This window comes from Vipera berus, assembly GCF_964194415.1.
Source record: "Vipera berus genome assembly, chromosome: 9".
NCBI lineage: Eukaryota > Metazoa > Chordata > Lepidosauria > Squamata > Viperidae > Vipera > Vipera berus.
Window position 1 is genome coordinate 2,528,935 of NC_138212.1, and position 23,111 is coordinate 2,552,045.

The 23,111-nt window shown below is 48.4% G+C and overlaps 1 protein-coding gene across 2 annotated transcripts in view; it reads left to right on the forward strand.

Annotated features, from left to right (window-relative positions):
* Positions 1–23,111, forward strand: part of RASGRP4 (RAS guanyl releasing protein 4) — a 27,977-nt gene continuing 4,866 nt past the window's right edge. Inside the window, exons 1-14 of one of the 2 annotated variants that reach the window (XM_081335112.1) lie at positions 1–148; positions 3,597–3,799; positions 4,508–4,613; positions 5,717–5,779; positions 6,171–6,302; positions 8,032–8,185; positions 11,699–11,872; positions 12,162–12,278; positions 13,317–13,592; positions 15,917–15,997; positions 16,087–16,191; positions 18,923–19,032; positions 21,438–21,582; positions 23,015–23,051. In XM_081335112.1, the coding sequence (XP_081191238.1) occupies positions 126–148; positions 3,597–3,799; positions 4,508–4,613; positions 5,717–5,779; positions 6,171–6,302; positions 8,032–8,185; positions 11,699–11,872; positions 12,162–12,278; positions 13,317–13,592; positions 15,917–15,997; positions 16,087–16,191; positions 18,923–19,032; positions 21,438–21,582; positions 23,015–23,051 (1,726 nt within the window). In that variant the 5' untranslated portion in view covers positions 1–125. Of the gene's footprint in view, positions 624–3,596; positions 3,800–4,507; positions 4,614–5,716; positions 5,780–6,170; positions 6,303–8,031; positions 8,186–11,698; positions 11,873–12,161; positions 12,279–13,316; positions 13,593–15,916; positions 15,998–16,086; positions 16,192–18,922; positions 19,033–21,437; positions 21,583–23,014; positions 23,052–23,111 lie in introns of both variants that reach the window. The other variant, XM_081335113.1, reaches the window with a different exon arrangement.

A 23,111-nucleotide genomic window follows, 5' to 3' on the forward strand; every position in this document is an offset into this window, starting at 1 on the left:
CGCCTTGCTGGGGCCGACGGGAAGCTTTTGGCACTTGGCAAAGAACTCCCAAGTGAAGAGGCAACCCGCCCTAATGGTCACAACCGACTGAAGGGAAGGATCCTGGTGAGCTAGAGAAAGAAACCATGATCCGCCGGGAGAGCAAGCGGTAAGCCAAACGCACTGAAATCGCCCGTTCTTTCTTTCTTTTTTTTCTCCTTTTAGTCACCGGGGAATTCCTTGGGTGTTTTGTTTTTGTTTTTTCTCCCTAAGTTCCGTGTCATTCTGAGTAAGGTGAGCTCAACTTTATCTTCTCACTTCTCCTCTTTTGCGCTCATGTGGAAGAGGAGGCGTTGCCCTCCATACACCCTTCTGTCACATGAAGTAAAGCTTTCCCAAGGCGCCAGTTTTGGGGAGAGGCACCGGGCTGACGGGCATCAGGATAGGCTAAGCCAGAAACTTACAAGGGGGGAAGATCCTTCCTTCCTTCCTTCCTTCCTTCCTATCCTGGAAAAAGCTTTTCGACTTTTCTACTCGGGAAATCTCTCGCCGCCTAGAAAAACAGCAGCCGATCTATTTGCCAGGCAGCTGGTTCTTCATTCTTACCTGCAGCTCAGGGGGCCCTAATGGCCGGACACCCGCAGGTAAGTTTCTTTTCAACTCAGTACAACTTAACGAGGGGGGGGGAAAAAAGAGCCAACTCTAAATTGAAAAATGACAGCTGTCGCGTTTGGGGAAAGGTTGAAGGGCACCTTCAGACCTGCATGTTGCTGTGCACAAGACCGCTGGAAAGGTGGGGAACCTCTGAATTTGACAGCAACAACCCCAAATTTATCGGAGCGAAATCTTAACGACTCAGATCGCAGAGTCTCAAGCCTGGGCTAGCCGATGTTTGCACTTGGGAAGGGTGGGTGCTTCAGAGGCAGCTTCCTAGCACACCTGCAAGATGCCGGCACGCAGCAACAGGACCGAGAAAGGGAAACTAACTGGAGGGAGGGCAGCAGGGTGGCGGAAGAGAGTCTTTCCATGGGGCTGAGAGGGGGGAACTTGGCAGGAATTCCCACAGGGCCTCCTATTTGCCTTGCCGAATAGCTGGGGCTTGAAACAGCCAGGCAACCTGAGGCTGCACAGTGTGTGTGTGTGTGTGTGCGTGTGTGCGTGCACGTGCACGCGCATTTTAAGGCTGCCGGGATGTGGAGCTCTTGAAATGGGCATTTGAGGAACTTGTGCAAGATCGCCGCACAGGGCTGCAAGCAGTTGGCTCAGAGGCCTGTTGTGGGCAATCAGCAGAGCCTCTCCAGGAAAAGCAAATGCAACAGCTGCTGAGACTTATATACCGCTTCGTAGTGCTTTACAGCCCTCTCTAAGCGGTTTACAAAGTCAGCATTTTGCTCCCCCCCCCACACACACACATCTGGGTCCTCATTTTTACCGACCTCGGAAGGATGGAAGGCAGAGTCAACCTTTGAGCCAGTCAGAATCAAACTGCTGGCAGCGGGCAGAGTCAGCCTGCAATGCTGCATTCTAATCACAGCGCTACCAGCAGCATCAAAGGGCCCAAGGTTCCTGACCATTTGGGGGGAAGATTTTTTATTTTTTATTTTAATTCCATTTATATCCCACCCTTCTACGAAGACTCAGGGCAGCTTACAAGCTTAGCAGTAGTCTTCATTCTATGTATAAGCCTGCTTATTAGGGCTTTCGCCCCCCCCCCCAAGCGGCATTATTACAAAGTCAGCTTAATTGCCCCCAACAATCTGGGTCCTCATTTTACCTACCTGGGAAGGATGGAAGGCTGAGTCAACCTTGAGCCTGGTGGGATGAGAACCTGCACTAATTGCAGGCAGCTGGTGTTACTTAAGGAGGCATTAGCCCACTGCTCCACCAAGAGGACAGATCAAGGGGTCTTAAATGTTAGAGGAGATTAATCCACCCCTTGGGATCTCCCAAAAGGCTCCTTGTCACTCCATCTGTCTTCGGAGTAGAGCTGCTATGGCTTTTGGTGTGTAGAAGATAAGATGAAAGCATACTTGCACTCCAGAGCTGATGGAGGCACCAGCTGCATGATCCACCACAGCCCCATTTAGAAAGTTCAAGATTTTCCACCTTGAAGAAGAATATTTCTTTTTGGGTTTTTTTAAGTGATGGGTGCTTGGTTTCATGTTACCTTCCTAAGCTAATTTCAAAACATCTTCAACCTTCTATTTTCGAGATGAAGATTACATTTGGAGTGAGTCCCTTAGCGCTCTCTGAACTTGGTGGTTCTCTTGCAGACGTTTCATTACCAGACTAGGTAACGTCATCGGTGCTAGCTGATGGTAATGAATCGGTCAGGAAATGTCTGCAAGAAAACCACCAAGCTCAGAGAAGACCAAGGACCCCACCGTTCAATCCTGAGCTTACAAATTCTCTTCTATTGTTACGTTGATGGTCTTTGGTGTCCCCTGGCTGATCGACTCGCCTCTTTTATTTTACTGGCTAACTTGCAAAAACACACAAAACGCCTTTGCCTGGCTCTATCTCTGCTATTGAGGCTGAGCAGAATTATTTAACTTGGTGTAGGAGGGAGTGGAGATGGGCGAAGGAGCCTGGCCAGCTCCAAATTCTGCCTCTTCAGAAGAGAGATTTTGTTTGGATTCAGTGTACTCAGCTGATCAGCGTTTGGTATAAGGCTGAGCGTAGTGTGGAGATGAGACACCACAACAAAAGGCACACTGGCTCTCTGACAGAAGGATCCTGCGATCGGCAATGAGGTCTGGTTTCACCGAGTAGGGAAGCAGGCAGGCAGGGAAGGAAATTGGGCAAGGAGAAAAACATTTACTTTCCTCTGCAAAGTTGAAGACGGGACCTCTTAGGGGTGGGCAACTAGTATGGCCCTTTTAGGATCTGTGGACTTCAACTCCCAGAATTCCTGAGCCAGCATATCAAACTAGCCATCTTTCCCCCCCCCCCATCTTGATGATGTCACACCACAGAAAGGACCTATCCTTGGCCAATGCCGAAACTTGGTTTGGACTTTCTGCAAGATTAACTACGATAATTTCAGTCGCTCCCCCCAAAAGCGGAGAAGTGATGATTACAGCTAATCCTCCACTTACGACCCAAAACTTCCATTGCTAAAGCGAGACAGTTCTTGAGTGGGTTTTGCCCCGTTTTACAATCTTTCTGAAGGGAAGAGAATCCCTGCCGGTGCTTAGTTAGTCACACGGCTGCCAATGCGAATCTGACTTCCCCATTGGTTTTGCCACTCGGAAGGTCACAAAAGATGGATCACGTGACCCTGGGACACTGCGACCGTCCTAAATACGAGTCAGTTGCCAAGGGTTTGAATTTTGATCACGTGACCACGGGGACACTGCAATGGACGTTAAGGGTGAGGACCATTCATAGGTGGCTTTTTTCAATGCTGCCGTAACTTTGAACGGTCACTAAACGAGTGAGTCATAAGTCGGGACAACCTGTAGTTGTTGCTGTTTTAAGGGTCTTTGTGCGTAGGGACTTGGCGATGGACGGCAAGCGATTGGTCCTATTTCCCTCCCCCCTCTCTTCTCTTGGATGCCAGCGAAGTAGCCCAGGTTGTTGACAATGGCCAAATAGCAGGGCTGTTGCTTTTGCAGGAGATCTCGGACCGAGGCTGCTGGTAGGATGGATTCCAGCACCCTCCCGGGAGCCGGCAGGATCTACCGGCGGAAGAGCCGACGCCACATGACCTGCCCCAACCCTCGGGAGATCAACCAGGCTTTGGCCTGCATCAGCCTGGGAGAGCTGAATCGCTCCTGCACGCTGGAGGAGCTGATCGAGAAATGCCTTCGCTCCTTTGGTACCGTGGACGGGAGGGTGGGATGGAAACCCCTGCTTTGATTGGGGTGGGTGGCTGGCTGGCTGGAGGGGAAGATGTTCCATAAGGCTAAAGAACCGGGACTGAGTCTAGTGCAAATCAGGCCACAGATACTCCAGCTTACCAGCCAGGAGTATCCCGCCTTTTGTTATTTTCACACATCACTCAAGGCGGAGAGAACATATCCAACACGCCTCCCTTCTCCTGTTTTCCCCACAAAACAACCCTCTGAGGTGGGTTGGGATGAGAGAGAGGAACTCGCCCAAGGTCACTCAACCGGCTTTCATGCCTAAGGCGGGACTAGAACTCGCCATCTCCTGGTGATTGGCCCAAAGGCACCCAGCCGGCGTTCATGTGCAAGGCAGGACTAGAACTGACCGTCTCCTGGTAACTGGCCCAAAGACGTTCAGCTGACTTTAATGCCTAAGGCGAAACTAGAATTCACCATCTCCTGGTGATTGGCCCACAGACACCCAGCAGGCTTTCATGCCTAAGGCAGGACTTGAACTCACTGTCTTGTGCTTTCTAGCCTGGTGCCTTAACCTCTAGAGTAAACCAAACTCTTAAAAACCAGGAGCGTATTGTATTATGGGGCAGATCTAGCCGTGTCTGCTTGTTTCCTTCAATTTCTGTTCAGCTCCCTTTCTGCCTATGGATGGATCCACTTTAATGCCTGTTTTTCTTTTCCAGATGTGGATGGGAATCTGTGCACCAGCGACTTCATGGTCAACATGACACTAACCATTCACAGCTGGGTGGTCCCGTCTGCAGAGCTCGCTCGCCGTCTTTTGACTTTATATCCTTTGAGGAACACCAAAGAATCTCTCCTTAAGACGTCCCAAAGGTGCTTTTTCAAGAGGCAACTGGAGTTTCTTCGGGGGGTTTTTCCTTGAAGACATTTCGTTTCACATCCAAGAGGCTTCTTCAGTTCTACATTGCGGTTCGTGGATGAGAAGCGAAATGTTTTCAAAGGGGAAAAAAAACCAAGAGTGTCCTGTTGCCTTTTGAAAAAGCACCTTTTTGGGACAATCACGGCTTGGATGACTGAGAATCTAGAATGTCTTCCCGAGGGGCAGCCTTGAATGGGATGGTGGCTTATTTATTTGTTTGTTTATTCATTCATTCGTTCATTCATTGGCCGCCCATCTCGCCAAAGGGGACTCCAGGCAGCTTCCAGACACTGAATAAAATGCTGTATAAAAACAATTACCTCTTAAATTTAAAGATCTTAAATTGAAAAATTGCGTTAAAGGTAAAACCATGGCTTACTGGTGATCCTGGCGGAGCCAAAGCTTCTAAAGGGGCTGATTTTGCATAAAAGGGGTCGATTAGTTGGTGGCGTAGTTTGCTGAGCTGTCAGTTTCGAAGGCTGCCTGAGTCAGGCCTCACGATTTTCCTATATTCTTACAGTACATTATGTCAACCTGGATGTGGGGCTTTTCGTGCATTATACAGTATGAACCTAACAGATTTCTTTGCCGAATCTTCAATCGGACCTCCCGGAACAGCTTCAGAAGCAGCCTTATTTATATACTTCAGCGGCATTCTGGTTTTTTTGTTGTTTTTTTAAACCGGCACAAAAAGGGATCTCGGGTTTTAGCGCTTGCGATGAACGACAATTGCTAGTGAACAATTTCTGGGTGAATTGCTGAGGCTCTTCGAGAATTAACTTCCTAAGGAGCAATTATGCCAGTGAATTAGTGTGAGCTTTGTAGCAGGAGGCGTATTTCCATGGGGAAAAATGTTCCGCCGTTATGTCCTCTTAGTACGGTCCTGCTAGAAAGTCTCACATAGTAAAAGAACTCTGTTGAAAGAGTGGAGTGCATTTTAGCAAAGTAGACGCTCGAATGCTTTGCCCAAGAATCTGAGAGCTAATTAAGCCTTAACTCTATCGATCACATATCAGGAATCAGCTCAGGACAAGAATCCTTCACGTCAGCTGAGGATCTGCTACTTTGTCCGGTCTGAACGCTCTTCTCATTGTCCTCTTTAATTCCTCCAAGGTTTCTCAACTTTGCCAACTTAAAATGTGTGGACTTCAATTCCCAGAATTCTCCAGCCCCGTACACTTTTAAGTCCCAAAATTCCCCGGTTAGCAAGCTACGGTAGTAGACTTTAAGATGTGTAGACTTTAACGCTCAGAATTCTTCAGCCACAAGCTGGTCAACGTTAAGGTATATGGACTTCAACTCCCAGAATTCTCCAGCCACACACTAGTAAATTTTAAGTTATATGGAGTTCGACTCACAGAATTCCCCTGTCAGCAAGCTTGTAAACAATAAGATGTGTGGACTTCAACTCCCAGAATTCTCCAAACACTCAGCTCCAATCTGAACTTTTGCTCTGTTTTCAGCTACTGGCTTGTGAACTATCCGGAGGCCTTTCACCTGGACCCCCACCTGGAGGAGGTGATCACAGAAATCTTGGAGGTGGTGAGGAACCAAGGCCCAGCCGAACACTGCACCGTGCTTGATGCATCCTGCATGTGAGTGGCGACAACCAGTTCAGAAACGGGAATTGCTCTGTGGAAGGGACGGGATCGGCACGGCGAGACTCCGTGTGCTGCTGTTTTATTTTATTTATTTATGTATTAAATGTACTTGTTTTGCAAAAGGGGGCTTTTGGGTAGAGAAAAAGGGGGAATCTGAATGCATCCCATATTAATTATAATATTAGCTCCACGATACTTCAAAAAACCTGCTGCGTATAGGTAGTCCTCAACTTACGACTGGTCATTTAACAAAAATTCAAAGTTATGACGGACTTCTTAAAAGCCTACTTCAGACCTAGCCTCGGAGTTACCACTGCTGCCCTGCACCCTTGGGGTCATGTGGTTGCCGTGTGGGCTCTTGGCAACCTGTCTGCACTTACAACCGATTGCCAAGCAGTCTGTAAATCATGCGATGGTCATTTGTCATCTTCTCTGCTGGCTTCCCCCAGAAAGTCAGTGGAGAAGCCTGTAGGGAAGGTTGCAAGTTGCTGTGCCCTGATTTCCCCTCTCCTCCCAGCATGGAGGCGGAGAGGAGTTCTGTGGTGGGGTGGAGAAAGGGCGCTCACAGACATTGAGCAAAGTAGTCACGCAGCCTTCTCCCTTAGTAGCTGCTTGGTGGTGCAGTGGTTAGAATGCAGTACGGCAGGCTACTTCTGCTGACTGCCAACAGTTTGTCAGTTCGAGTCTCACCAGTTCAAGGTGGACTCAGCCTTCCATCCTTCCGAGGACCCAGATTGTTGGGGGGCAAATATGCCGACTCCGTAAACTGCTTAGAGAGGGCTTTAAAGCACTTTGAAGTGGTATATGTCTAAATGCTATTCCTCCCTCCCTTCCTTCCTTGATTGTTCTTAGAAAAACAAGTACGTTCCAAGTATCTTGAGTTATAAAGATACACCTCGCTATGGAGGCATGAGGGAATTGGGTCTCATCTATCAGAATGAGATGGGCGCAGGGCAATTTACAAAGGATCCTTTTCAATTTTATTTTGTAGATGTCTTCTTACTAGAGGGCATGCTGGCTGGGGAATTCTGGGAGTCGAAGTCCACAAGTTTTAAAGTTGCCAAGGTTGAATGCGCCTGTTCTGTAGCAAACTTTATTTTGAATGCAAATTCCTTGGGGGAGGAGGAGGTGGAAGGGGGGAGCTCCAGGATATTACCCATCCTTTAAAAAAATCTTCTGATTCAATGGCAAGGAAGAGTGATTCAGCAGGTTCTCCAAAGACGTTGCCCAATCACAGTGAGGCTGTAAAGCAGAAGGAAAGTCCAACGAACGTGTCACTTGGTGGAGATGGACCAAGAATGACGAAAAACCACGGGTGTTGCCTTAAAACCCGTTCTGAGCTTCCGTGGTGCTACTAAGCCTTCTCCTGTTCCTCAGGAGAACTTGAAGGTCCTGCTTCTCAGGTTCTCCTTGCTTGATCTCCAACCGCTTGGCCTCGTCACCTCTCCAACGCTTGCTGTTCAAAGGAGCCGCAGATCTCATTCCTCAGGAAAACATCTGCCTTCTTCATCCTTCCCCTTAGACCATCCCATCTTTGCACAGCTATCCATGGAAGCTAACATTTCTCTAGTTAACTCAGGTGCACACCATCCACCACCTAGCAGTTGTGTTGGTCTTGTTTACACAGAGCGCTCTGCAGTTCCACAGAGAAGGTCCTCTGGTCTTGTGAATCTTTGGATACTTGGTCCCTAATGAGTCCCTTCTGCGCTTGTTCTTCCTCCAGGGTGAGCCACACCTGGAACCGTTCTCTCAGTTGCCAGAGCAGCCCTGCCAGTGGCAAGAAACGTAAGGTCTCTCTGCTCTTTGATCACCTGGATCCAGGTGAACTAGCCGACCACCTCAGTTACCTGGAATTCAAGGCCTTCTGCCGTCTCTCGGTAAGCAGCTGCAGAGGAGCACCAAAAGCTTTGCAGGATGGATGGATGGATGGTTATGAAAGCCTTTCTCATCCTTGTATCTTTTACAAATATCTTGGACTGGCGGGGGAAATTGGCTGGTTGAAGACAGTGCTAGACATAGGAAGTCTCTGTGTTGAGGATGGCTGTGTACCGTATATATTAATCAGTGTGTCTCAGCCCTTGGTGCTCTCTGAGCCTGGTTGTCTTCTTGCAGATGTTTCATTACCCACACTAGGTAACATCATCAGTGCTGATGTCACCTAATTTGGGTCATGAAATGTCCACAAGAGAACAACCAAGCTCAGACAGCGTCAAGGACCCCACATTTCATCTTGAGCTACAAATCTTTTCCTTTATTGGAATCCAGCCAGCAGGAACAGTACGTCTGTACAACTTAAAGTTGCTGAGGTTGAGAAATGTTTGACTAGATCATGGGCTTCAAAACAGGAACTTCCTCAACCAAAGGGAGACGTTCCTACTCTGAAACCAGGGCGATCCCTCTTTTTTTGGAATAGCAATGGTGATGGTTATCCATAACCAGCTAAGAGGTTTGTTGTTTTTCCCATTTGAAGGGTGTGTGTGTGTGTGTGCAGGTACATCCATCTGACCTAAAGTAAGTATGAAGGTCCTTCATACAAAGAAGGTAGGACAGAATAACAGAGTTGAAAGGGACCTTGGAGGTTTTCTAGTCCAACCTCCTGCACAAGTGGATGTCCGGTCTCTTCTTAAAAGCCTCCAGTGATGAAGCACCCACAACTTCTGGAGGCAGATTGTTCCACTGGTTAATTGTTCTCCCTGTTAGGAAATTCCTCCTTAGTTCTAGGTTGCTTTTCTCCTTGATTAGTTTCCAACCGTTGCTTCTTGTCCTGCCTTCAGGCGCTTTGGAGAATAGCTTGACTCCCTCTTCTTTGGGGCAGCCCCTGAGAGATTGGAAGACTGCTATCACGTCACCCCTCATCCTTCTCTTCATTAGACTAGCCATACCCAGTTCCTGCAACCGTTCTTCCTATGTTTTAGCCTCAAGGTCCTTTCAAATCCACATCCTTGTGAACTCTCAGCCTTCCTCCTTCCATTATATATATTTAAGTTGGACAGTATTTAATATTTTATTGTTATGTACTATATGTAGGGGTGTGGGTCTATACATATGTTGTATGTAGTATGTTTTGGGGGGGTGTCATGTATGTGTCTCACTTTGAGAGCGGGCAACTAAATTTCATTTTTGATGTGCGCCATTGTGCCCACAGTAAAAAATGACAATAAAGATTATCTTATCTGCCACAAGACCTTCTTCCTGGCATAAATTGTTGGCTGGTTCTTTAGGATAATGACTGCGGTGAAGGAAAAATATTTCACCCTGTGGTGGGGTCCAATGCAGTCTTCCATGGCAAGCTCAGCATGGCTGGCTGGGGAATTCTGGCGGGAAATCCACCCATCTTAACAATGGTCACGGATGAGAAATATTGCTTTAAGCATTTTAACAGCAATTGCCTCCTTGACCTTTAGGGTGCAATTATGCATCAACCCCGTGTCTGGCTGCCCAATTTGGGTGATTGAAATGTTGTGTTAACGCTGACTGCTGCCATCCTGTCTACTGATTTTTCCCTGGTCTGTGGTTGATTTCTGGCAAACAACGCCCCAAGCATTGTTGACAACTGTATCCTTGGTAGCACCAGACCAATATCTAATACAACATACGACATTTTCTCCCCCCCCCCGAGCGCCCAACCAAAACTTACTAGTAAGCCGGGACCTTGTGTACCAACCATCTAGAGGCGCACAGGAAATGTGGAAATTTCCTGTCTAGTGGAAATTCCAGATCAAGCCATAAGATAGGGCATGCGTCTTTCTGAGCTTTTCTGTCTGTGTTCACAGCTGGTACCAAATTCTGCCACCCTTTCGGAGAAGGCTATAGAAGAGGAATTCCAGTTGGGAGGAGTTAGACTGTACGGGTGGTCCTTGACTTAAAAACTATCCGTTTAATGACCGTTCGAAGTTACAACAGCCCTGAAAAAAGTGACTTACGACCGGTTTTTATGCTTAATGACTTTTGCAGCATCCCCACGGTCATGTGATCAAATTTTGAGTTTGTGGCAACTGGCATGTACTTATGACGGTCTTGGGTGGGGGAGGTCATGTGATCACCACTTGCCATCTTCCCAGCCGACTTCCGGCGAGCAAAGTCAATTCGCTTTGATTAACAACCACATAACTGACTTAACAACCCCACTGATTCACTTAACTCCGGGGGTGGGGGGTGGGGAAGGTCAGGCAAAACTCCCTTAACAGCTGCCTCATTTAACAGCAGAAATTGTGGTTGTACATTGTGGACTTCCTATATAACTGGCCTGAAAATGGCCTGGAGACCATTAGTGGATCCTTACAACTTTGTCCTCTGCTTCCGAAGCCCTTTCAAGAATTGGCATCAAACCTGAATGTGATCCAAAGGGATACAGTATATGACTGAAGATCTGAATTTTTTAAAAAAAGCAAAGTTAACCAAATATAAATGTAATTAAAAATTGGAAGGCAAGAAAGCAATTGCTTATCCCCAATTTTTAACCGGGGTAGCAATTTTTTGGAACCTGTTCTGCTTGCTCACCGCAAACCTCTGGGCCTGCCACTTGAACCCAGTACTGCTCTCCACCTTGAAATGTCTGTGTATCCTGTGTCCCTAGAAGGAACCAGCGTACAGGTCGTCCTCGACTTACCTCATTTAGTGACCATTCGCAGTCACAACAGCACCGGTAAAAGTGACTGAAGACCGTTTTCCCCCATTTATGACTGTTGCAGCTTCCCCCACGGTCATGTGATCAAAATTCGAACATGTGGGATCCAACTCATAGTTATGACAGTTGTCCCAGAATCACGTGATCCCCTTTGACGAGCTTCCAACAAGCTAAGTCAATGGGAAAAGCCAGATTCGCTTAACAACCACATTACTAACTTAACAACGGCAGCGATATATTTAACAACGCTGGCAAGACAGGTTGTAAAATCCGGCAAAATTCACTTAACTAACCTCTCGCTTAGGCAACAGAAATTTTGGCCTCCACTGTGGCCGTACGTCGAGGACTACATGTATTGCCACACATGTAGAATTTTCCCACCTACAGTTAGAGAAGCTGGATTAACATGGAAGGGACATTGTAGGTCATCTAGTCCAACACCCCCCACTCAAGCAGGAGAGCCTACACCACTATGGCTGAATGTGATGAGCATTCTCTTCGCGGTAAGAACAAGAAGCAGTGGCCGTAAGAGACGGGGTTTTAGACGTGTACAAGAACATTGCCACAAACGTGGAAGGACCTCCCAACCCACCATCCGTCCATCTCAAAATCAGCGAAGGAGACATCCAAAGTGGGTGTCCCTTAAGTGATTTCAAAGTGGCATCCCCTGATGACTCAACTGGAAAACAGGACCTTGGATTAAGTTAGGACTCGGTTTAATCCAGCCAGACCGGTTCTTACCTTTTAATTTTCTGTTGGGCAGTACTTGGATTTCCAGAATTACGTGCTGCGTGGATCCGTTCATGGAATCTCAGCCCTGGAACGCGCAATTACCCTGTTTAACAGCATCTCCCAGTGGGTGCAAGTGATGATCCTCAAGCGTCCCACACCCCAACAGCGAGCAGAAGTCTTCACCAAGTTCATCCGTGTGACACAGGTAAGGTCCCACTAGAAAGAAACAGAAGTGGGAGCGTGGGCCATGCAGCGGGGGGTGGGGTGGGGGGAAAGAGACCTATAGAATGGAGAAGAACAGAGTTGGGAGAGGCCTGTCCTGTCCAATCTCTTTGTCAAGCAATAACATTTGATGTTAGCAGCATTGAAAAGCCCATACGTCGGAAACTTGAAAACTTGTTTTCTTGAAAACTTCCCGTCTTGGAGCACCCACGACTTCTGGAGGCAAGCCGTTCCGCTGATGAATTGTCCTCTTCTTCTTCCTCCTATTGCAGAAATTAAGGCAGCTGCAGAACTTCAACACGCTCATGGCAGTCGTGGGGGGCCTTTGCCACAGCACCATCGCTCGCCTCAAGGAGACCCATGCGCTTCTACCTTCTGAGGTTACCAAGGTAAGGAAAGAATCCTCCTGAGGAGAAAAAGAGAGGAGGTTTAGTCTTGGTGAGGTATCCTAAAGGTAGCCATGTCCAAATTAGAATTAGAATTAGAATAACAGCGTTAGCATCCTGGCTCTCGACTGTCCACCACAGGGCTCTCCAACCTTGGCAACTTGAAGACTGGTGGACTTCAAGGTTGAATGTTGAGACTTTGGAAAAGAAGCAAAGAAGAGCAAAGGAGATAATACAACATATGAAGAACGGTTGCAGGACTTGGGTTTGGCTAGCCTAGAGAAAAAGAGGACCAGGGGAGACATGATAGCAGAGTGCCAGTATTTGAGGGGCTTCCACAAAGAGGAGGGGGTCAACTTATTTTCCAGAGCACCAGAAAACAAGACGAGAAACAACGGATGGCAACTAATCAAGGAGAGAAGCAACCTGGAATTAAGGAGAAACTTCTCGACAGTGAGGACAATCAACCAGTGGAACAACTTACCTCCAGAAGTTGTGGGTGCTTCATCACTAGAGGTTTTAAAGAAGAGACTGGACAGTCGTTTGTCTGAAATGGTATAGAGTTTACTGCTTGAGCAGGGAGCTGGACTAGAAGACCCCCAATATCCCTTCCAGCTTTATTCTGATTCTCCGATTCTCTCCACTCCCATGCTGGCTGGGGAATTCTGGAAGTTAAAGTCCACAGGTCTTAAAGTTGCCACGGTCGGAGACCCCAGGTCTACAAGATGCAAATCTTATGCCAAGTCCCTAAAGAGCTGGATGTTCTTTTGTTTATAGAGTCTGGAGGCTGGGCGAGCCCTTTACATTTTACAGTCTTTTTTTTCACACTTAAGGGAGTCTTAAGTTGTTAAGCGAATTGTGCGTGGGTGTTCAGTGCATCTGGCTTCTCCCACGGACTTTTTTTTTGTCAGAAGCCAAGAAAACCACGAATCCAGGAATTCATTTTGAAAGGGGTTCTTTAGAAGAGGTGCATGGCTCAATGGTTAAAAAATGGATTTTACCCTTTCTCTTCTGGACTCTGCCTCTCCCTTCTTCGTGCAGGTGCTTGCTGAAATGACTGAACTGCTCTCGTCAAGCGGAAACTATGGGGCGTATCGTCGGGCCTATGCCGATTGCAAGGACTTCAAAATCCCCATTGTGGGAGTCCACCTCAAGGACCTGGTGACCTTGCACGAAGCCCTCCCAGACCGTGTAGAGGGTGGACGTCTCAACCTGAGCAAGCTGCAGAGCCTCTATGAGCCGGTGTGGGAATTCCGGTTGCGGCAACGAACTCAGCCGCCCTTCGAAGCCAACAAGGACCTGGTGCATCTGCTGACCGTAAGAAAGACCCGTGGAGAACTCACGGAGACCTAGGAGGGTTGATGGTCAGGTGGCCCAATGGTGGACAAGTTCAAGGACGTCCTGTTGGCTGCCTTGAAAGGAAATCAACTGGAGTCAAAGTCAACCACTGCTCATCTGGCCCCATGTCTGGAGAATGTGGCCTTTTTCCCGCCAGCATTCATAGAGTCATTGGGCTAGAAGGGACTCTGGGGGTCTTCTACTCCAACTCTCTGACCAAGGCAGGAGACGTTATACCAGGAGGTCCCCAACTCCTGCTCCATGGATGGGCACCGGTCCGCAGCATGTCAGAAACCGGCCCACACAAACAAGCGAAGCCCTATCCATGGGATGCAGGCAGCACACGAAACCAGGCCCCCTCTGATCCATGGAAAAGCCTCTCTCCACGGAACTGGTCCCTGGTGCCCAGAAGGTTGGGCCCCCCTGCCTTATACCGTCCTGAATAAATGGTTGTCCGATATTTTTCTTAAAAATCTCCAGCAATTATCCCAAACTCCCGGAGGCAAACTATTCCATTGATGAATTGTTCCATCAGGAAATAGGCCTTTGCAGAAGTCCCTACCAGCACAGTGTGGCCTATCACATTATTATATTACTAATTTAATTTAATTTATTAATATTTCTATACCGCCCTTCTCCCGAAGGACTCAGGGCGGTGAACAGGGCAAGAATAAAAACACAGAATTACAAAAGTTAAAAAATGATTAAATACATGCCCACTAAAAAACAATTAATACATAGTAAAACCCCAATAAAATGACAGTAAAAACCCCACCAATCCCCCCATCAGGCCAGGCCGGCTTGTTCGAACAAGTATGTTTTTAGATCGCGGCGAAAGGAGCGAAGATCGGGCGCCGTCCGGAGCTCAACCGGTAACTGATTCCATAGTTCCGGGGCGCCCACAGAGAAGGATCTCCCCCTGGGGGCCACCAATCGACATTCTCTGACCGGTGGCACCCTGAGGAGGCCCTCTCTGTGGGAACGCACAGGGCGGAGGGAAGTTGATGCCGGCAGCTAATTTGTATTATGTATAAATAATAAATAGGGGAAGTGTAGAGGGTGGCAGGCCTTCACCCACTGCCTTTTGCTGGGATACGGCGCCCAACAACAGGCAAACACCTCTTCTACAGGCTTCTAACCTGTTGCTTAGAAACCTCTCCTCCAGGAGGAGAGTCTACAAGAGCTGCAGGGTTGCCTAGCAACCGCCTCCCACTACAGGCAAAGAGGGCCGGCCTATTTTCCCCGGCCTAGTGGGTTGACTCAGTCATCCCAATGGCTGCACTATCTCTTGCCACAGAAATAGGGGCCTGGCAGCTGAAAAGATGGCCGGGTCTTATGTGTCCTAACCCAGATGCCTGGTTGCCTAGCAGCACCCAGTGTGGGCAGGACCGTGGAGCATGGTGATGCAAATGTTGCTTAGCAACCCAGGCAGGGTGAAGCATGACTACAGGCCCCCATGGGGAATCTTTGCAACCCTCAGTCAGGAGCCCAGTGTCCTCCAGAGCTGTTGGACTACAACTCCCATCTTTCCCACTCTATTTTTCACCAGGTGGACTAGGAAGGAAGGGAGTTTCAAGCCCGCCTGTCAAGATGGCACAGGCAGCAGTATCACGGGTTAAGACAAGGACTGTAGTGTTGTAATGAGGACAGACACACAGGAGGCTGTAGGAGGAAGTCATCCCGAACAACTCATCCAGGATGGGAGACGGGGACAAGATGTAGGAGAAAGATGGACTGGAACCACTCCGGCGGTAAAGCTGGCCTTGGGGTCCTGATCCACTCAAGGGGGCTGCCCCCTTGTCCATTATGGTCATCAGAATGTCAAAGGTTCTTGCCCAACACTCATGAAATTAGACATTAACAACCTCTCTAGACTATGCAAAAGAGACAATCAACCATCCCATAAGAGAAAAAAGACTCCAGCACCTCTCCATCAGCAATCAGCACCCAGATCAGCATAGATTAATTCCAAGGTCAACTTCAGACCAACAATCAAGTAAGCAATACCCCAATCAAGAAACTGCCAAAGAGCCATTAGTAAAAACATCCAACCAAAAAATCCCCAAGACAGCTCTGTCCTGCATAGACAGGACACCAGAACATAAAGACAAGACACCAGAACATAAACTGAGAGCAAACAGCACTCCTTACTACCTCTAGCACTGATGATGTTCCCTAGTTGGGTCACAAAATGTCTGCAAGAAAGCAAGCAGGCTCAGGGAGCAGCAAGGACCCCCTCACTCATGAGATTTTAGGGTCCATAGTTCGTTTCCATTGCCCTTAAGTGCCTTCTTGCCTTCCAGCTCTCCTTAGATCTCTACTACTCAGAGGAGGAAATCTACAGCCTCTCGTATTCTCGTGAACCTCGCTGCCGCAAACTGCTGGTAAGAGGAGGACAAGGGCCCGAGGAAGGACCACGTCTTCCCTGACATCCTGTTTCCTAAAGTTTTCTGCTCTCTTTCCCGCTTCCCAGCCGTCCACCCAATTCAAGCCCCCGGTGGTCGTGGAGTGGGCGCCCAGAGTAGCCACCAAGCCGGACCGTCTTGGCATCAAGAAGCACGTCCAGCAGATGGTGGAGGTAGGACAATCAAAGCAATGGAGAACAGAGAACATATGGAGCTCAGGGTTGAGCTGTGGGGCCCTTGGTGCTTTCTGAGCTGGGTGGCTTTCTTGCAGATGTTTCATGATCCAACTAGGGAATATCATCAGTGCTAGAAGGGAGTGGTTTGCAGAGAGGAAGAATGGGAGGAGGAGGATGGTGGGGGTCTTTGGTGCCCTCTGAGCTTGGTGGTTTTCTTGCAGATCTTTCATGACCCAACTAGGGAACATCATCAGTGCTAGAAGGGAGGGGGAGAGGAGGGGGAGGAGGACAGTGGGGGTCTTTGGTGCCCTCTGAGTTTGGTGGTTTTCTTGCAGACCTTTCATGACCCAACATCATCAGTGCTAGAAGGGAGGGGGGTTGGTGAGGAGGAGGAGGAGGAGGAGGAGGAGGAGGAGGAGGAGGATGACGGTGGGGTCCTTGGTGCCCTCTGAGCTTGGTGGTTTTCTTGTAGACCTTTCGTGACCCAACTAGGGAACATCATCAGTGCTAGAAGGGAGGGGAGTTGGCAAGGAGGAGGAGGAGGAGGAGGAGGAAGACTGTGGGGTCCTTGGTGCCCTCTGAACTTGATGGTTTTCTTGCAGACGTTTCATGACCTAGATAGGTGACATCAGCTCTCTCTCAAACCCTATCTAGCACTGATGATGTGAGTTCTTTGTGGCAAGTCGGTGAGCCTGGCATTCAGCTTTTGCAGCCCTATGGCCTCAATTATTCCGCTCCCCCCCCCACAGCGGCCAAGTCCAGTTCCCGCTTTTCCCCTCCCATTTCCACCCAGCCCCCCCTCCTTTTCTCTTAAAGGAAGATGCTCAAATCCGGCCACTCCAACCACATCCTCTTCTACAAATAAAACATGCTGCTGAAAACAAGGTTGTGCATGGCTAACGGAGAGAGTGACGGAGAGAGGAGAATGGAGAGAGTGACGGAGAGAGGAGAAAAGCAACACCATCCCCGGGCTTAATTAGTTTGCAGGGAGGGGTCCACATCCAACACCTTCCCCCCTGCTGTCTGGAGAATTCTGGGAGTTGAAGTCCATACAACCTTTACACTGTCCAGCTTGAGAAGCGCTACCTAAGAGTGTCCAATTAGCAGATGATGGTTTTAGATGCTCCATTACAAATAGCATAGATGTTTGGGGTTATCTTTTATCAGATAACCTCAGCATTGCTAAAGAAGGAGTATTTAACCCTTCTTCTCTCTCTCTCTCTCTCTCTCATACTACAGTTCAGCTGTTCTTTGTATTTTCAAGAGCTGCAACTCTTTTGAAAATCACGGCAGGAGAAATAAGGAACTTTACTTGCAAGGCACCTACCGCTTTGCCTAGCCCTAGAGAGATGTGTGGTGTGTGTGTGTTGAGAATCTACACTACGTATGCAGGACTGTGCCCCAATCTTGGGGATGGGGAGGGACTCGAGAACAGCGTGTAGGTCCTGGGCTGGGGGAAAAAGAGGATGTGGTGAGAAAAGAAATAGGGCAGGCCCAGAGTCGAAAGCTTCTTTCAGCCACCTTACAGACTCGTGATCACTTTTCGTGTTTAACCTGCTATGCGGAAATTGGCGTTAGCTGAAAAGTGCATTTTGCATGCATAAAAAGCATGCAATTTCTAGGAAACTGAGCCATCGCCCCTAACATTCGTTTAGTGCCTGTCTGAAGTGGAAACGCACTGGGGGTGGGGGAAGCGACGTATCCCCATTTTTCACATTTACAACCGTGGCTGCGTCCCCATGGTCACTTGACCAAAATTAAGGTGCTTGGCAATCGGCAGGTATTTATGTCAGTTGCACAGTCCTGGGGTCCTGGGGTCACCATTTGTAAACTTCCCAGCCAGCTCCTGACGAATATATTAGCAGAGAATGAACGCCACTCCCTTTGTAACACTGAGGATGTTACCTAGTTGGGTAATGAAACACTTTGTTGTGACTCAGGGCCAGCCTGTGGGTCCGGCAGCCGGCTCAGATGTATCGGATGACTCAGATGAGGGGGAGGAGGAGTGTGTGGAAGACGAACCGGCTGATGATGGCTTGCAGGCTTGGCAGAGCTCCCAGCCGGGGCCCTCTTCTCAGCTGCGTGAGCCCGATAGTGCGGAGGATGATGACCCACAGCTGGCCCTGTTCAAGGACGCCCGACGCAGGAGGCAGTCGAGCAGGACCAAACAGAGAAAGGCTGTGGGACTCCTCGGGAGGAGGCACAGGGAGGCCACGCCCTGATCTCTAAATAAAAGGAGTGTTTGGGGAAGGGCTGGTTGCTGAAAGCAACCCTTCCGTTTGAGGATTCAAGTTCCAGTGTTTTTGTTTCTTGTTCTGTTGTTTGAGTAATAAATCTTGGCAGACGCTTTCCAGCCTTAGACGCTCTCCAGTCTCTACTGTTTGAACAGGGGTTTGCCTTATTGTAAGGCCGGTAGCAGGCTGGTTCAGAACACACTTGCAAGGAAACCACCCAGTGCAAAGATCACCAAGGACCCAACAGTCCTCCTCCTCCTCCTCCTCCTCCTCCTCTTTCACAAACTCCACTCCCCTTCTAGCACTGATGATGTTGCCTAGTTGGGTAATGAAACGTCCGCAAGAAAACCAAGCTGAGAGAGACCACCGAGGGCCGCACCGGTGAACCCTGATCTGTACGTGTTCTCCTCTATTAATAAATACTCTGCAGACTTTTTCCATCTCCATGGCTGCGATTGAAGCCTTCTCTCTTCTCTCCCCCCCCCCGCCCCCAGTCCGTGTTCAAGAATTACGATCCTGACCAACGGGGTAGCATCTCTCAGGAAGACTTCGAGAGCATTTCTATGAGTTTCCCTTTCTCCTTCTACGGCTTGGAAAGAGAACGGTAAGCACAGGGGTTGTGGGGAAAGGAAGCACTGCCAGGTTGTCGTAAAGTGGAAAGCTAGGGTGTCTCCTTGAAATCTGAGGCCCACCCGGATCTCCTGTGAGTACGGACAGTTGTTGACTCACAAGCATTTGTTCAAGGTGACCACAGCCTTTGCGGTTGATGGAGCAGCTCCACGGTCATCTGGTCAAAATCTGGGCATTGGGCAACCCCCATGTGTTTGCAAGGGTCACCACCTCCTGGGGTCAGGGGATAGCTATTTTCGGACCTTCCCAGACAGCTTCTGACAAGCAGAATCAAGAGGGGAAGCCCAGCTTCGCTTAACGGCCGCAAGATTCATCTCGCAACTGCGGAGATTTGCTTAATGGTGGCAAAAAAAAGAGAGATAAAATTGGAGCGATTTGCTTAACAAACGTCTCCATTTCTGTCGCTAGGTGAGACAGTCGTTAAGTGAGTTTGGTCCCAGTTTACGACCTTTCTTGCCACAGCCGTTAAAGGAATCGCTGCAGGTGTTAAGTTAGCAACCCGGTGGTTAAGTGAATCTGGCTGTTCCCCTTTGACTTTGCTTGTCGGAAGGTTGCAAAAGGGGGATCACTTGATCCCGGGACACAGCGACCGTCATAAATATCAATCAGTTGCCAAGTGTCTGAATCTTGATCACGTGATCATGGGGATGCTGCAACGGTGAGAGTAACAGAATTGGTAGGGACCTTGGAGGTCTTCTAGACCAATCCCCTGCTCAGGTGGGAAACCCTAAACCACGGGTAGGCAACCTTGGCTCTTTTATGGACTTCAACTCCCAGAATTCCTGAGCCAGCCATGCTGAGGGGAAAGGGAGCCATGCTGGCTCAGGAATTCTGGGAGTTGAAGTCCACGAGTCATGAGGGGGCCATAGTTCCCCCATGCTGGCTCAGGAATCCTGGGAGTTGAAGTCCACGAGTCATAAAAGAGCCAAGGTTGCCTACCCCTGCCCTATACCATTTCAGACAAATGGTTGTCCAATCTCTTCTTAAAAACCTCCAGTGTTGGAGCATTCACAGCTTCTGTGACAACTGGTCGCAAGTCCCTCTTTTCAATGCCATCATAACCTTTGAACGGTCACTAAATGAATGGCTGTAAATCGAGGACTCTCTGTATTTAGCCAAGGTGGGCATGCCTGTTGATTCTCCGCCCTCTTATTTCCAAGCTGCCCAGCAAACAGTAGGAAGGAAACATTTTGAAGGGAGGTTCGTTTCGCCGGGACCTAAAAACCTGGCTCTTTGAGCTATCTGGCCTGGACTGAGGGGTTTTAATGATTTTAAATTGTGATTTTAACTTTTGGGGGCTATCCTTAATTTAATTTTATTTTAATTTTATATTGTATTGTTTTTAAATTTTGCCCTGTAAACCGCCCTGAGTCCTTTTGGAAGAGGGCGGTATATAAACCGAACTAATAAATAAATAAACAGCCCCAGACTCTTCCTGCCAGCCATAGCTTGGGGTCAGTAAACATCTCCACCAGCAAAAAAAATAAAAAAAAAATTAAAATAAAATTGCTTTCTCCCACAGCCAGCCCCAGACTTCCCTCCTAAGGAACAGACAACCAAGCGCCACAGAGTTTACCCATCCCGACAAGTGATGGAACCAGGGGACAAGACAGGGCTTGTTAAGGATGACCTAGCCCTGCCTTACTCCAGGAAGAGGGGCATGCCGCATCGTGGAGATAGGACAGAAAGCAAGAGGTCGCCAAGGCGTTCTGTGTTTGGGATAGCCAATTGCGTTTTGCAAAAAAATTTTTTGTTAAAAAAAATGTTTTTAAAATAGGGAAAGACGCTTTGCAAGAATAAGATTGCGGTATAAGAATCAGTGGGTGTTGGCATCAAGTATGCTTTCACATGTGGTTTCTAGGAGCTTATGAATGCTAGATAGAAAATAACCCTTGGCCTAAAAAACATACAATTCAGGATGGTAGCGACCAGCTATACCCAAAAGCATCTATGTGGTGCTCCATTTAAATTAGGGTTTTTCTAACATGGCAACGTTAAGAGGCGTGGACTTCAGCTCCTCAGAACTCTTCAGCCAGCTTTCAAGCTAAGGCGGGACTAGAACTCACCGTCACCTGGTGATTGGCCCAAAGTCACCCAGTTGGCTTTCATATCTGAGGCGGGACTAGAACTCATTCTCTCCTATTGATTGGCCCAAAGAACTTTCATGCCTAAGGCGGAACTAGAACTCGCCATCTCCTAGATTGGCTCAAAGTCACCTAGTTGGCTTTCATATCTGATGCAGGACTGGAGCTCACTGTCTCCTGGTGATTGGCCTATAGTCACCCAACTGGCTTTCATGGCCAAGGTGGGACTAGAACTCACACACACCCAGTTTCTCACCTTAACCACTAAACCAAACTGTCTCTCTCTTTATCGCAGGAAAGGAACCTGGAGTCGAGAAGACCTTTCGGGGTATTTCATGAGGGCCTGCGCCATCTTCTCTAAGCTGGGCCTTGGGTGCCTGCACGATTTCCAAGAGGTCAGCTTTAAGAAACCCACCTTCTGCGACCACTGCAGTGGCTTTGTGAGTTTACGCACCTTTCCTGATAAACACCCCCCCCCAATTTTGCACTGGCAGAAATGACTGCTGGAAACGTAACATCAGAGATGTTTTTGCACAACTTACAAATAAAGACAACTGAAGGGGTTGCCCAGAGTTGGCACCTATGCCCAAAGCCAGTAGTGATAGAAAGGAAATTTTGCAGCTAGACTCTGTCCTCCTCGTCCTCCTCCTCCTCCTCCGAGTTGGAAGGGACCTTGGAGGTCTTCTAGTCCAACCTTCTGCTCAAGCAGGAAACCCTATACCATTCAGAAAATGGCTGTCCAGTCTCTTCCTAAAAACCTCCAGTGTTGGAGCATTCACAGCTTCTGGAGGCAGGTTGTTCCACTGGTTAATTGTTCTCAATGTCAGGAAATTTCTCCTTAGTAGTAGGTTGCTTCCCTCTTTGATTACTTTCCATCCACTGTTTGTTGTCCTGCCTTCAGGTGCTTTGGAGAATACCTTGACTCCCTCTTCTTTGGAGCAGCTCCTTAAATATCGGAAGACTGCTATCACGTCACACCTAGTCCTTCTCTTCACTAGACTAGACATACCCAATTCCTCCAACCGTTCATATGCTTTAGCCTCCATATTTCAGCAGTTCCCTCCAGACCTATCAGCCCTGCTAGTCTCTCAGCCTTCAAGGGCCTCCATCAGGACTAGGAACATACTATTTTTTTAAAGAAAAAGAGTGATTTGAGGCCAGAGTATCTTCAAGGATGCTTTATTCCCATTTTCTAGCTGCCCTGCATATGCACAAGCTGTTCTAAAACATTGCTCCCCAAGCTTAGCCAGTTAAGAGTTATGGACTTCAACTCCCAGAATTCCCCAGCCATAACCCTAACCCTGTTGGAAGCTAACTCTGGGGACTGCAAAGAACTAAAAAACAATAAAGGAAAGCTCTCAAATCAAGATGTAATATTTGAGACGGGTCTAGTCCAACCTTCTGCTCAAGCAGGAAACCCTATACCAGGGGTCGGCAACCTCGGCTCTTTTATGACTCGTGGACTTCAACTCCCAGAAATCCTGAGCCAGCTATGCTGGCTCAGGAATTCTGGGAGTTGAAGTCCACGAGTCATAAAAGAGCCGAGGTTGCCGACCCCTGCCCTATACCATTCAGAAAATGGCTGTCCAGTCTCTTCCTAAAAACCTCCAGTGTTGGAGCACCCACGACTTCTCGAGGCAGGTTGTTCCACTGACTAATTGGGAAGTGAAGCGACAAAGAAGTTGAATGAACATAAAAACAGACAAGATTTGTTGTCATTTTTCACTGCGGGCACAATGGCAGACATTAAAATAGTGCAAGAATGGGCTGGGGATGCTCTGGGAGCTGTTTGCATCCTCCAGATGTGGTCTCGAGGGGTTCTTGCAACTTAAACTGACCCCCCCCCTTTTTTTTCTTCCTTTCCTGTTGTAGCTATGGGGAATGTCCAAGCAGGGATACAGATGTAGGGGTGAGTACGCCCTCTGCTGGGCTCTGCGGGGCAGTACAACTGCTTTTCTGAATCCCAGGA